We start from the raw sequence: 13,256 nt of genomic DNA, 5'->3' as shown, positions 1-13,256 counted from the left end.
GAGCCTCAAACTCACCATAATGCAGCAAGTGCCATCTTACTTGGCCTTGGAAGAGTAGTACCCCTCATTAAACCAGAGTTCAGCAAGTACTGATCTTAACTTCCTAGAATGAATCAATTCTAAACGAGATAACCTTCACTATTCAGTAACATCAATAGAAAACTGACTACAGAATATATCAAGTATGCATCCCTAACTGGCTATGGAGTTACAATGGACATTTTAGATATAGGCCAAAGAAACAGAAATTCAGGCCCAAAAATAAGATACTTCAAATCCCAAAGTAAAAAAGAAATGTTAAACACTGCTTTTTAATGAGATAATTATAGTTACTAGAAAATCTTATGCAAAGTCACAATAAATATAATACATTCCTCTCAAGAATTAGCAGTGATTATGTCCTATGGCAGAGGTTCCCCTCAAACCAGTTGCCAACTGGATACTGGTAAATGATAGAAGAATGTAGGCAACTGACTGATGACTGCCCATATAGCCGGTAATTAATAAATTGAGATCCAGTCCTAAAAGGTGAAGCAACTACAATTTCCCCAATCTGGCTGCCATGTCATGGAGACAAGACAAAGGTTTAAAGCCCAGACCCGTAAGTTCATGGTTGGCATTTCCACCAACTCCCACCTTCAAATATGTGGCTACCTTAAGGACTATAAGCTCCTCTTCTCAATCAGGCCCACACCCCAGCTGTGAGAACAAGTCATTGAACTAGAAGAAAAGATCATCTCTCACAAAAGGACAGGATCATGCCATAGCAAGTCTGCGATACAAAGGAAACAGCACCGACTCATTGGAGTCAGCGAAGGACAAGAACTGAGACTGTAACATTGGTTTAGAGCTTTGATGCACAGGGTAAGCCTTACCCTGAGGCCCTCTTCCTTCTACAGCTAAGAAGCCCATTCTCTTCCCTACTGCCTTTCTCAATTTTGTCTTCATTCTTTTCTTGTACCTTCTATAGAGAAAGAGCTAGAAGAAAACCAAAAGACTCAAAACTAGAGGAATCTGGATGCTAGTATGCAAGGAAGAAAAGGTAAATGGGTGGGCTGGTGCCTTTCTACCAATCTTGATAGTTCACTTGCCTCCTTGGGTCCTGGTACCTAGTGATTTATTGGTGTATGTCAGGATGCTTTCTGCTATGATATGTGGGGGCAAGGGAGTAGAAAATATACAACAAAGAAGTGCTCAAATGTCTTATATTATACTTCCTTTCTGAAGGAATGTGAAGTGCTTCACAAATTATACATATGCAAAAATCACTTCACGCACCATCCATGGTAAAAGAAAGCAGCTGTTTAACAATATAGAATATTCATACTACAGTATCTAAATGAAATTGCAGGCCAAGTTCTGGTCAGCAAAATATAACTTCCTAACTCAATTTTGGCCAGGATGCTCCTAATATTCCGCGTATGCTATGAGATCTTTAAGAACCACAAATGTGCAAGATGTCAGTTTTATATCTCATCTTAAAGACAGCACCTTCAGTAAGTAGCACATTGCACCCTAGTCTCATGCTGGGGCATTGATTTATTACTAATTCAGAAAAGAGCGCAGTCTACTGAAAAAGCAGCACATTGGAGTTCCTTGGGTATTTCCTATCTAAGCATTGAACCAACTTGCTTGTAAAATGTGATAAAATCACAACACAGAGGTAATGAAACAGAGTAAAAATAATAATCTTGTTTGACAGCAAATGAATGAATAAGGTAACCTTGTAACTCCACATATTGGTCCGCAAAGTCTTCAAGTTGAGGTTCATAGTCTCTCAGCAGCTTGTAAAAAACCTCCAGAACCACCTCAGCTACCTCCCACTGTGGACAATCACAGAAAACAAAAAAAAATCAAACAAAAAAGAACATAAAAACCACACACAGGATATTATGAATACTGTAATACGAAGTCAGGATGACAAAAATATAACTAGATGGGAAAGTGAAGCAATGCAACAATGAACTGGGTAAGACAAAGAAAAATGTGTCTGCTTTTAAAAGTACAATCCCACAGCACTAGGAAATTGCTAAGTCAGAGAATTTAAAATACTATCAGTATGCTTTTTTAACTAAAAAAGAACATCTGCAAACTTAACTATAGTTTATTTTATATATATTTAAAATTACATGCAAAAGTATTCTGAAATGTATAAAAGAATTAAATATGCTACTAAACTTGATTGTTTGCACTGCATGGGTCACTCTTTTAATGAAAATCCATTTTCAGCAAAAAGAATCATATCGGGGATCTCAAACTCCATGCTTCAAGAAGTTAAAATACTATGTTAACACTATTTGGTTAAATAATCTTGTGAAATGCTCATGAAGAAAGGAGAACTCTAACTAGTGGATGCAGGTTCTAATCAGGCATGTGAAATATGCTTAGGTTTAGCAATCATTAGACAAACTGGTACAAATAATAGTAACAAAACCATTTATAAAATATCAGAATTTAACAACTGCAGATATGCTAACTCCATGTATTTCTCAGGTGGCTGGAGACATTTTGCCATCAGGAATAGAGTTCTTATCATACCAGAGGAGTATGGATACCCAATACAACTCTCACCCCTACTTTTTACTAATTTTAGCCTGCTTTTGACAATGCAAACAGTAGTGTTAAAAATGCTCTTTCTAGTCTCCACTCTGTGATCCAGATTTTGAACGTGGAAGGTGCACGTGAACACATCAGTGGCAAATTTCGGTGTCTCCTTGCTGGCTGTTGAAAGGCGATCACTTTGTCTATTGAATGTGTTAGAATCAAGAAGCTCAGTGTTCTAGCCCCCTAATGATAACCAAGTGAGTCTTGAACAACGAAGATATATACTGCAAATCTCTCCACAACCTGCTTTTCAGGAGTGAAGGGTGTCATTTGGCTATAGATTTGGTTTAAAGAATCCATGGACTTACTGCTCAGGGCTATCAGTGCTGCATCAAACTTGCACATCACAGCTCTTCTAAAGCCAGGAACTAAAGTGCATTTGCTATGTCAATTCATTTTACCAGGATGGAACTCAGATGCAAATCGACATATCCCAAAAGAACTATCTTCACAATTAAAAATTACCTTTTCAGCAGCTCTCCGGTAAGCTCTGGTGCGAAATCGGAGAAATACAGTGTCTCTGAGGAACTGCAGATAGGGGTCAAAGCCTGGTGGACGCAGTCCTGCCCCTAAGTTAGAAGGGAATGAACTTTCCACCAGCGTGCTGATGAGCTGACAGAAGGCACGGGTTAATGGATACTCCTCACACCGAGATTCAACCTCATTCAGTTCAACCTTACCAAGAGGAAAAAAAAACCCATCAAGGACCCAACTTAAGAAATATCCCTAGAGAAACAGACAACAGTAATAAGATTCCAGGTATGTCTTCACTGATAGCAGCAAATTTGCTGCTGTCAGATCGATTCTTCCGGATCAACTGAGCGGAAGTGAAGACCCACCCAATCGATCCGGAAGTTGATTTAATAAATCCACCCCCTGAAAAAGAGTAACTCTGCGTCAACGGGAACGCATTTCCCATTGGCGCAGCATAGTGGAGACGGTGCACAGAACGGACTTTAGGAAGTCGACGGAAGATACGTAGTAGTTTGTGTATCTCCCGTTGACTGCTGCCGAATTTGCCAGTAAGTGCAGACCAGGCCCCAACCTCAGCAGATTTGTAATTAAAACCAAAATACACTCAAAATGATAAGGCTGAAACTCAGCACACAGAAGGGAAGGGAATGTTGATTGAATGACTGAAATGACTGAAATTCATTCTCATAGATTTCAGTGGGAAGAGTGCACAGGAAAAGCACGATGGGCCCAATTTTTTTTAAATTTAACAACTTACCTACTTTGACACTTCATTATTTGAAAAGCAATTAGCATAATAAGGTGATGCTAGCTCTTACTCCTATAAACGCAATTGTTGCTTTATCTACCATTCTTTTTAATAGCAATACCATTTCCTTTGCCACTACCCAATACAAAAAACCCCGAACAAGATAGGCCCTGATTCTACAATATGATGCCTACGTGTTGTCTCAAGCACCATGGCCCCTCCACTTCAGTGGGGCTCTGCACAGGCACAGAAGTCCTCTTAAATACACCACATTTTAGGAGTGTAGCCTAAAACATATTCTAAGCTGCCATCAGCTTTCAAGTGTCTTGGCCTTTTGGTGTTTTAAAAATTATGTGGGAAAAAGAGGACATATTATACTTTATAATACATTCACTGCTTAAAATTGGTGTATATGCAGAATTAAGGTTGACTGGCAGTGTCTCATATCCTTCTAAGATGTTAAATGCACCTATACATAAACCTCTGAAAACCAGCAAATTCAGAGTTACGATACACAACTGGCCCAGCCGACAACCTCTACTCTGCCCTCTGGAGGTGGCAATGGCCATTGGGGATATATCGTAAAGATGGATCAGTCTGGGCTGATAAGCAAACATGAGGAATGACTGCGTTCTGGCAGGGTACAAGGCACCACCAGTCAACCTGAACATTAAGTGAATTTTGGGCAGTGAATTTTCCTGGATTTTTGAGGAAGTGATGGTAGTGTGGGGGCACGACTGAGGGATGCCAGTTGGGGTGTGACAAAGCCTGGAAACACCTCACTGCCTCTCAGCTACTGGTACTGCCTTCCTCCTGACCCCTGTATGCTCCCAGTAGGGTTGGAGGCGCAATGGGAAGCAAGGAAGGTTGTGACAGAGGAGCTGTAGGGAGCATATCTACTAGCTAGAGGCAGCATGGAGGGGAGCCTCATATTTTTTACCTTTCTTCTGGGGCTAATGTAGAGGGAACAGGCTCTGCACTACTCTCTGCAGCACAGGAAGAATGAATGCTCAGATTAATCAAATTAGCCTATGAATGAAGCCTGACTCAACAGGTCTGAGAGATGTGAACCCATTCATCTCAATGTGTGTACTCTCCCCTCTCTCAGTGCTGTGGAATATCAATTTAAAACAATCTTGTTACACCTAGGGGTTTTAGAGCAATTTGAATATTAAAACAAGACTTACTGGAGGGAGGCAGTATCTGAGGGATCCCTTGACCAAATGACTCCAATTCTGCACCACTAACTCTACCACTAGCAATAACATAATCCAACAATATTATGGTGGGGTGGCAATGCCACCCCCTGTTAAGGCTGAACCAGGATTTCCATTTTAACTGGAGTGAAAAAGATCTAGAAACGCTCTCTTTCTGCATGAGTATATCAGTCTTAAAAGTTTATTGTAGTTTGTTCCATGCTTGATTTTTCTATAGTAACAAGTGAGGCAAAAAATACTGTTTGATGTGATGGTTTTTAAAAGGGCCAAATGACTAATTTTTTTCTAGCGTCTGACATTTCCTTCAGGCCCCTCCTTTTTCTTTAAAAACAAAAATGACAATACTTTGAGAGATTAAACTGATAGGCATGAACCTTTGGTTTGTGTCTGTCAATCATATGAATATTGCATAAAGTTGAAATTTGTCTTCTATGTTTATTTTTCATAATAAACATAAGCTAGCTTTTGACTGATTGACTAATGTGGTGACAGGATTCTATGTCGACCTTATGCCAGTCCTAAGAATAGGGCTCTCTCTTACAAGTGCATTTGCTGATGCTCAGTAACCCCTTTGATCATGTTGACATAGGAATTGCAGCTACTTGCTTTTCTTTCATCTCACTCAGTCTCATTTCTCAGGACAAGTATGAGAAGCATACAGCATGATCACATCATCCTAATGCTGATACTTATTAGTCTTCCATCTTCCTTCTGTTTAATTAAAGCCATTTCCCTGACAGACCTTCTAATGTAAAATATGAATATGCATGTGGATTTTAGACTACACTCAAATATTGGCTCTTAAGTCATAAGCTTTGCTATTGGGACAAAACTTCCAGAAGGAGCCTCTGCAGAATGCAGACAGAGCAACTAATGAGTACAACACACGTTCTCAGTAAGCTGCCAAGGGCAGGATTCAAACTGAATATATGTGGGTACTACTTGGCTGAATAGCCACAACACATCACCTTTAGCCACCCACTTACTCTACCATCAGCCTGCCTATACTCTGCCTTGCAACAGAGTCCTAGTCCAGCTATACACGCACAAATGACTTTCTCTGGCTTTAGAGAGACTAAGTGAGTGAGGTAATATCTTTTAGTGGACCAACTTCTTCTGGTGAGAAAGACAAGCTTTCGAGCCACACAGAGCTCTTCTTCGGGTCTGGGACAGGCTTGTCAGTTTGGCTCAAGCCACGCTATAAATCCAACTTTAAAGCCGAATAACTTTTTAAATGTTGTTTTCCCGAGAGAAAAATGAGTGCTAGACACTAGATAATATTAATTCTGAGTGGGTAAGATCAATTTGGGGAGGATCAAGACTATAATTAGGAATCCCAGATGGGTGCAAAAAAAAATTATAAGAACTTAAAAATTGCAAAACAAATTTATGTTGTATTTATTTTTGGGGGGAGGGTGCCTGTATCACAGGAACCCTTTGCTCAAACCACCTTGTATTTGGACTATTAACTTTACTCCACACCCCCATAAGGCACAGCAATTTTCAAGGTAATGCAAGTACGCATATGGATTTTAGAGCACTTAAAAAAGCCAGCTGTTAAACAGTAATCTAGTTTCAACCTTAACTATAGTAGTACTACTGCCCCACTCTAATGATATATATTGAGTATCTGATTAGAATGTAACCTTTACATATGTTTTGTTTAGAAACAATGTTTTGTTTAGAAGGGGGGAGGAAATATCTGAAAATAAGCGAGAGAGAGAGAATACTTACTCCTATTTCAAGCTAAATCGCATAGATTTCATGTGAGTTAAAACTGAGCAATAATACAGAAAAAATGAAATGCAGTGAACAATATGCAGTCTATAAATCCTAGCAATAAGTGTACATAACAAGCAAGTGGTGAGTAGAGAAGGGCATAGACATCTATTCCATATATAGTAGAAAGTGGCTAGGCATGTCAAAACAAATTTTAAGAACTCTACTAGATTCACAAAGCAAGATAAAACAAACTTCTAGGAGCCATGAGCAGGTACTGGAATAACTGAGATGTAAGGAAAGAGGGATTTTATTCCAAGACTTAATGGCAGGCAGAGCCTCTACAATTTCTCCCTTGCACTCAACTGTATATAAATCAGAGTGGCTTCTTAGAGGAAAAGAACACTTACCTCGATGCCAGTTGCTTGCCTCTGACCTGGAGCTCTTACAGTCTGTAGTATCTTAAAAAGGGAAAACAATGTATTTCTATATAGCTACTGACAGAAATGGCTGAGGTTGACATTGTATTAAAAATGCTTATTGTATTCCCTAATTACCTCTTCTTGCAGAGAGAACAGGAGTTTATTTTTAAAAAAATCTCTTATCTGCTGATAGAACAATAGACGCACATCTCTGAGAGCTGTACAAATCAGTCACATCTACTTTTACCCCCAAACTCTCAAAGGGCTACACCATGTTGCTTGTTCATTTCAGCTAAGGACTGGACAGAACTCTTTCCAGTGCACTGATGTCACTCCTATACTGTCCAGTGAAGTAAAACGCTATATTGTGATCTCTTATAGTAGCATTACTTAGGCATTCACAGATCTTTATGTTTCCTAGAATATGTGAGCAAGCGGAAAAGAAGGATCTGTTTCTTCCCACTCCCTTTCCTTGAACAGTAAGAAAAAACCACTGTTATCAGTGCACTGGTCCTTTCTACAGTAAGAAAATGTGAATTTGATATTCAGCAATAGAAATAAGTGATTAAGGCCATGTCTATACTGACGGCGGTGACAAATTCACCACCGCCAGATCGATCTTTCTGGATCAATTGAGCGGTCAGTGTAAACCCGCTCAATTGATCAGGAAGTCGACGCTGGTAAACTACCCCCTCAAGTAGCATAGCGCTGCGTCGACGGGAACAGCGCAGTGTAGACAGCGCGCAGAAGGAAAGCAGAGCAGTCGGCATGAGTTACGCAAGCTACTCTGCGTAACTCCTGTCGACTGCCGCCGAATCTCCAGTTAAGTGTAGACCAGGTCTAAAAGAATATTTAGGAAAAGTGCATCATATTACTGCTAAGATTTAAGACATTTAAGAATGTAATTTTAAAATACATTACAATTCAGCCAGGACTCAGATACTACAGTTCTAAGCAGTATACAAAATTCTAAAATACCTGTGCATATTCCAGTGATTGCCAGAGTGAAGCAGCAATCTCAGGAGATTTCCCAAAGGCAGTAAGAGTCTCTAATAATTCTGCTTTCAAAATGGGAGGAATGCTACATTGCAGGAGTCCCAAAATTATTACCACTGGAGTCCATTGGGGGTGCTCACAGAGGGCCAAACGAGAATTCTCACTCTGTACAATTAAACACCAAACAAGGACAGCGGGGGAGGGGGGAAAAAGCACACATCGTCACTTTGAAAGATCTTGAAGTTTTGCAACATCTAACTCAAATGTTTCAAAGTCTAAGCAATGGTAATGCCATTTTCTAGCCCAACATACTTAAGAGATGGGAAGAACAGAAGACCACCCAACTTAAAGCATAATTTTTAATTGATTAAAACATTTTTTGACTAAAAAGCTTATTTTTTAAAATAATTGAAAACAAACAATTACCAAGTATTTCTCCCTCTTTTTTCTTATTTCAACGTGTACTAAAGGAATTGTGCATATATATGCTGGAAACTCATATACAACATAGTGGAAGCTCAAGTCTCTTCTGTAACTCCAAAGTATGTACTAGCAGGAACACACTCACACTTACACCATTGTCCCTAGAGAAATCAAGTGCTCATACTTCAACAGCCCCTTCACACCATGATGGATGAGGGCTCTGTCATTATTTCTATTACATGCTTCTATTATCTATTTTTTAACATTCACTGTAAGTTGAAATTAAACCTGTTAATGTCTAAAAGTTGTGTAGGATTAGTTAAAGCATGTGTGAGACCGCTTGCTAAAATATTCAGCTGTACAGTTCTTCTAGAATAACTAGATAATTCTAAGAATACTTAGCACAGAATTACCCTCTCCTCAGGTGGGTATTGAGTAATGGAACTAGAATTGTACCACCTATGTGTAGCCTGCACTGCAGCATTATTCTCATAACCATTGTTTGGGGTTCCCACCACTTTAACTCTAGGTGCCTTTTCATGTATAGGTCTGGTAGCCGTTTAAATCTAGCCTGGAGGTAAGTTTCATTGGTAGTCGGTTTCCCTTGCCATTTTCTCCCTTTTAATTTAGTTTACTTCTTCTAGCTTCTCCTCTCAAATTATTAAATGTAAAAGCTCAGAATTCTTCAGCTCTGACTAGATTTCTTTTAAACTTGTCTCAGCTGTGAAAGAAATGTACAACAGGGAAGGAAGAGAGCCATGAAAGTTGAAAATCAGCAACATTTATAGTACCAGTAACTGATCCTGCCCCTTCCTGCTTTATCATGGACTTGCCCAAATCAGTCATTCCTTCTATCATCCATACTTCTGAAGTCCAGAAATCAAATCACAGCAACTGCTAGCTGACTCTGCTCTGCATGCCATTTTGCGTAAATGTGGCATAGGTCACCATTACTGAGTTATGTGCAAACTCAAATCTGCAAGTCAGTTCAAATGTCATCTTGCAAGAGATACAGGAATGTATTACAGAGACAACAAAGATAAGGGTTACCTACCCACTTCACTATAGTAGTTGTGAGCTGTAAAAAGGCAATCAATCCATCTTGTTCTTTCTGGGTGATTCCTCGGAGAGGGAGGTGACGGTATTGGACACTGTCTGCACTTGGCAAGTCCTTCCTTAAGTGCTCATGATACAGCATCAAGGAGCGGAAGAAATGCTCCCAGGAGACAGGGCTGCCACCTGTTCCTTGGATGTTTTCAGCTAGTAAAGAAAAATGTTTAAACCGATTGTAAAATAATTTTGCTCTTTTACAGGGTGGCAAAGGGGATATCAAACTTTTTTAAAAACTGCCCTAACTTGTACTCAGCACATTATTCTGGAAGCTAGAGTTATAAGAAATTCTTCTCACTATGTATGAGAGGTTATATGCTTTTATTGTTATTTATATTTATGCCCACAACATGCTAGTTGCTTTCCAAGTATTCAAAAAGAGATGGTCTCTGCTCTGAGAGCTGAGGGGAAAAAAGAGTACCGGTTGGCATATGTAAATCTCCTCCCTCTACCTTCACCGTAACCCTCTGAACCCTGCAATGGCACACCAGAATTGAAGAGATAATCAGTGATCTCAACTTTCAGTTGAGATTCAAAGTGAGCCAGAGAGGAAAATAAAGTTTATGATAAACCCCTGGTGAGCTTTGTGCTCTTGTGGTCTTTTTGAAGAGCTATGACATTACTAATATGATAATCAGGTGTAAAATAAGTTTACTGTTTTAATCATGCTATCATATAGGTTTATGAATCAGAACCTTTGTATTGCTGAATGTATAAAGACAATGTTAGTCTATTAATTTTTTACTCCTGACAAGCTAGTACGAAAATCAGACAGAAACTAGTCTCTTCTATTACCTGTGTCACAAATGATGGCACTTTCTCAAAATGCCTCTAAAAGCAAGCTCAGAAATGCCAGCCATAATTTAAAAATGTATTTTCAAATACACAGCTTGGCTATTTTATGCTAAGAAGTGACTCTTCAGCATGCTATACTGAGCAAAGCTGATGTACTGTAACTCTCATAGATTTTAAAATATTGTATAGTTTTCTGTTAAACATATTATGGGAGTGGCCGAATTCCTTATCAGGACACTCAAATATTTAATTAACATACAAAAACCAGTATCCTTATGCAGACTACAATTTAAAGTGAAAATGAGTTTTACCTCTGCACTAAAGATGTCAGACTAATAGTAGTTTATTACTTACTGAGCTGCAATTAATCTCACCTAGGTCTTCATTCTTGTCTCCTTTACCTAGAAAAGGAGTTGGGAGCTGAGCCCTATTGTCAAACACCTTTCTTACCATGAGTGCTGCCATTGACCTTCAGCAAACTGAAACAATAATGGGCACACTGGGGTCCACTGGCCAATCCCCGAAGCATTTTCAAATATGGGATGTAAATTGTGGAGGGGAGTAGGTCTCCCATTTGTCTAACAAATTTTGACAAGACAACCTGGAACAAAAAAGGTAAGTGTTTAAAAAGAAACCTAAGTTTATTTTGGGGTGACAATAGACACTAAAATCATAAGGTATATTCTGGTTTGGACTGAAAACAAAAAACACAAAATCCCAACCATAATGCCAAAATAAATACACTTCTGAAGTGCCTGTTCTGTTTCACTGAACAGAAAATACCCACATTTTGAAGAGAAAAGGGATACACAAAATACTCAGATTACTGCAAAGGAACAATGTTAAGCAAAAATGGTGCAAGAGTCTTTCATAAGATTACCTGCAGTGATGTGCAAAAGGGAAAAAGATGACAAAAAAAATCTTATGTCTTTAAAAATCAATCTAATCTGAGACCACAAAAACTAAATAACTGCAAGTTAATCACATGTTACTACAGGGCACAGCTAACGTTGTTTGGATGACTTCACTGTGCATTTCTTATCTTAATATATTTAGATTGCTTTTAATCTTAACCTTATATCCTTGGGGTTTAGATAATTACAACATCCTTATAATATTTTCTACCCTTAAAATAACTTAACTGCATCTTAACAGAATTTTTTCTCTGAGAATATCAATAAAACACTTTGATATACTAAGTCAGAAGGTACAATGTAAGTGCAAAGTATTATTATTATTAGTGCTCACTGAGCAAATGTAGCTGCTTGTGTAGAAGTCTAAAATTAAAGTATTTTAGGCATAAACAAGAGTTTTGAAAGAGGTTAGATTTTTTTCCATTAATACCCACTGACACCCCAGGGAACAATCTACAGCCAAGGACAACTGGCAAAGGATCCCTTTATCACGACAGTGGTGCCTGTACAACACAGGGTGGGTCTATCATATCTTGGCAATGGATAATAGATTCTTAAGACCATATGAGAGTAGCTCTACCAGTTCCTCAAAAAACATCTTTACTTCTCTCGATTCAAGGAACTATTGCTGCCCCAGGCTGCAGCTTTTAAATACTATGACACTAGGGTAAATGACACAAGTTTAAAAAAAAAAAAAAAGTATTTCACTGAAAAAAATGGAGGAAAAAAGTTGAATTTGGCTAACTTGGCGCTGAGGAGGTCGCTGATGGGCTACTCCAAGATAAGATCCCATAATGGTGGAGCTTTGGAGAGGTTCTGAAGGACACCAATACTCGAGGGCAAGTTCCAGATTAAAGGGATCCTTCTTGTATAACTCAGCAATCTATAGGGGGACAGAAAAAAAGTTTCTAGAGATAAAAAAAGGTCAACGCAAATAAAAAGGCCAAGATTTTAACAATGAACACTAGTTCAGCACAACCTGGAAATACAGGAAGAAACATAATCTCATGGTTTATATATAATTTTTTTTAGTATTCATTTCCTGAAAATGGCAGCTTCTATGCAGTAATGTCAGAACAATCCATAGCTACAGAAAAACTGAAATTTCCAGATTTTTTAATAATACATTTTATTTGTAAATTTCAATGGTATTCTTGTTATCTACAAAACCATGATATCAACACACTGGTATTTCCTTTAAATGAGCATTTAGGTATCTGTGCTGCAATTAGCTTAAAATAAATGAGCCAGTGTTGGGATTAAAAGCTTTTAACTGTTCTGTTATTGCTCAAATTTCCTTCAGAATAATTTCTGTTTCAAGTTCTTCAATTTATAGGTTTGTTATAGCTTTGTATCAGAGCTATGACAAGTTCTGACTATTCTTATTTTAAACCCCCTTTTTAGTGGTCTATAAAATTGTCTAATACATTTTTGTGGATAAAAAATATTTTTAATGTGTCTCAAGCTTTAAAATGGTTAAAATTTCAAAGTTGACATATTTGCTGTATTTGAGGAGGAATTAGTATACTTCACTTTTTTTTATTGTAATATTTATTTCTTAACCATGACTGAAAAAATGTACACTATACACATACAATATTTGAATATGTTATCTAACTTTAACAATCACAAATTGAAATAAATACACAAGACCAACTTTATTTCTTTTAAAACAAAGAAATAAAATGGAAAAAGTCCCCTCTGTAAAAATGCAACATTATGGCTGAAATTTTACACTAATGAAACGCATGAAATTTAGTTATAATCCCCACATCAGCTGTAACTTGGTCTTCTTGCACTTAATATCTCAACACCAGACTTGCAAAACTGTCAT

General features: G+C 38.1%; 1 protein-coding gene across 2 annotated transcripts in view; it reads right to left on the bottom strand.

Annotated features, from left to right (window-relative positions):
• The window catches only part of NUP205 (nucleoporin 205), an 86,525-nt gene that overhangs the window by 44,010 nt on the left and 29,259 nt on the right, over positions 1–13,256 (bottom strand). For both annotated transcript variants that reach the window (XM_067559714.1, XM_067559715.1), the window contains 7 exons: positions 12,168–12,305; positions 10,959–11,109; positions 9,658–9,863; positions 8,163–8,345; positions 7,173–7,223; positions 3,070–3,279; positions 1,724–1,823 (listed from right to left, as the gene is read on the bottom strand). In XM_067559714.1, the coding sequence (XP_067415815.1) occupies positions 1,724–1,823; positions 3,070–3,279; positions 7,173–7,223; positions 8,163–8,345; positions 9,658–9,863; positions 10,959–11,109; positions 12,168–12,305 (1,039 nt within the window). The remainder of the gene's footprint in view (positions 1–1,723; positions 1,824–3,069; positions 3,280–7,172; positions 7,224–8,162; positions 8,346–9,657; positions 9,864–10,958; positions 11,110–12,167; positions 12,306–13,256) is intronic.

Source organism: Emydura macquarii, unplaced genomic scaffold (genome assembly GCF_026122565.2).
Source record: "Emydura macquarii macquarii isolate MOO-44397 ecotype Brisbane River unplaced genomic scaffold, CSIRO-AGI_Emac_v2 contig_2205, whole genome shotgun sequence".
Lineage (NCBI taxonomy): Eukaryota > Metazoa > Chordata > Testudines > Chelidae > Emydura > Emydura macquarii.
The sequence above is the reverse complement of the archived record's forward strand: the minus strand, read 5'-3'. Positions and strand labels throughout refer to the sequence as shown.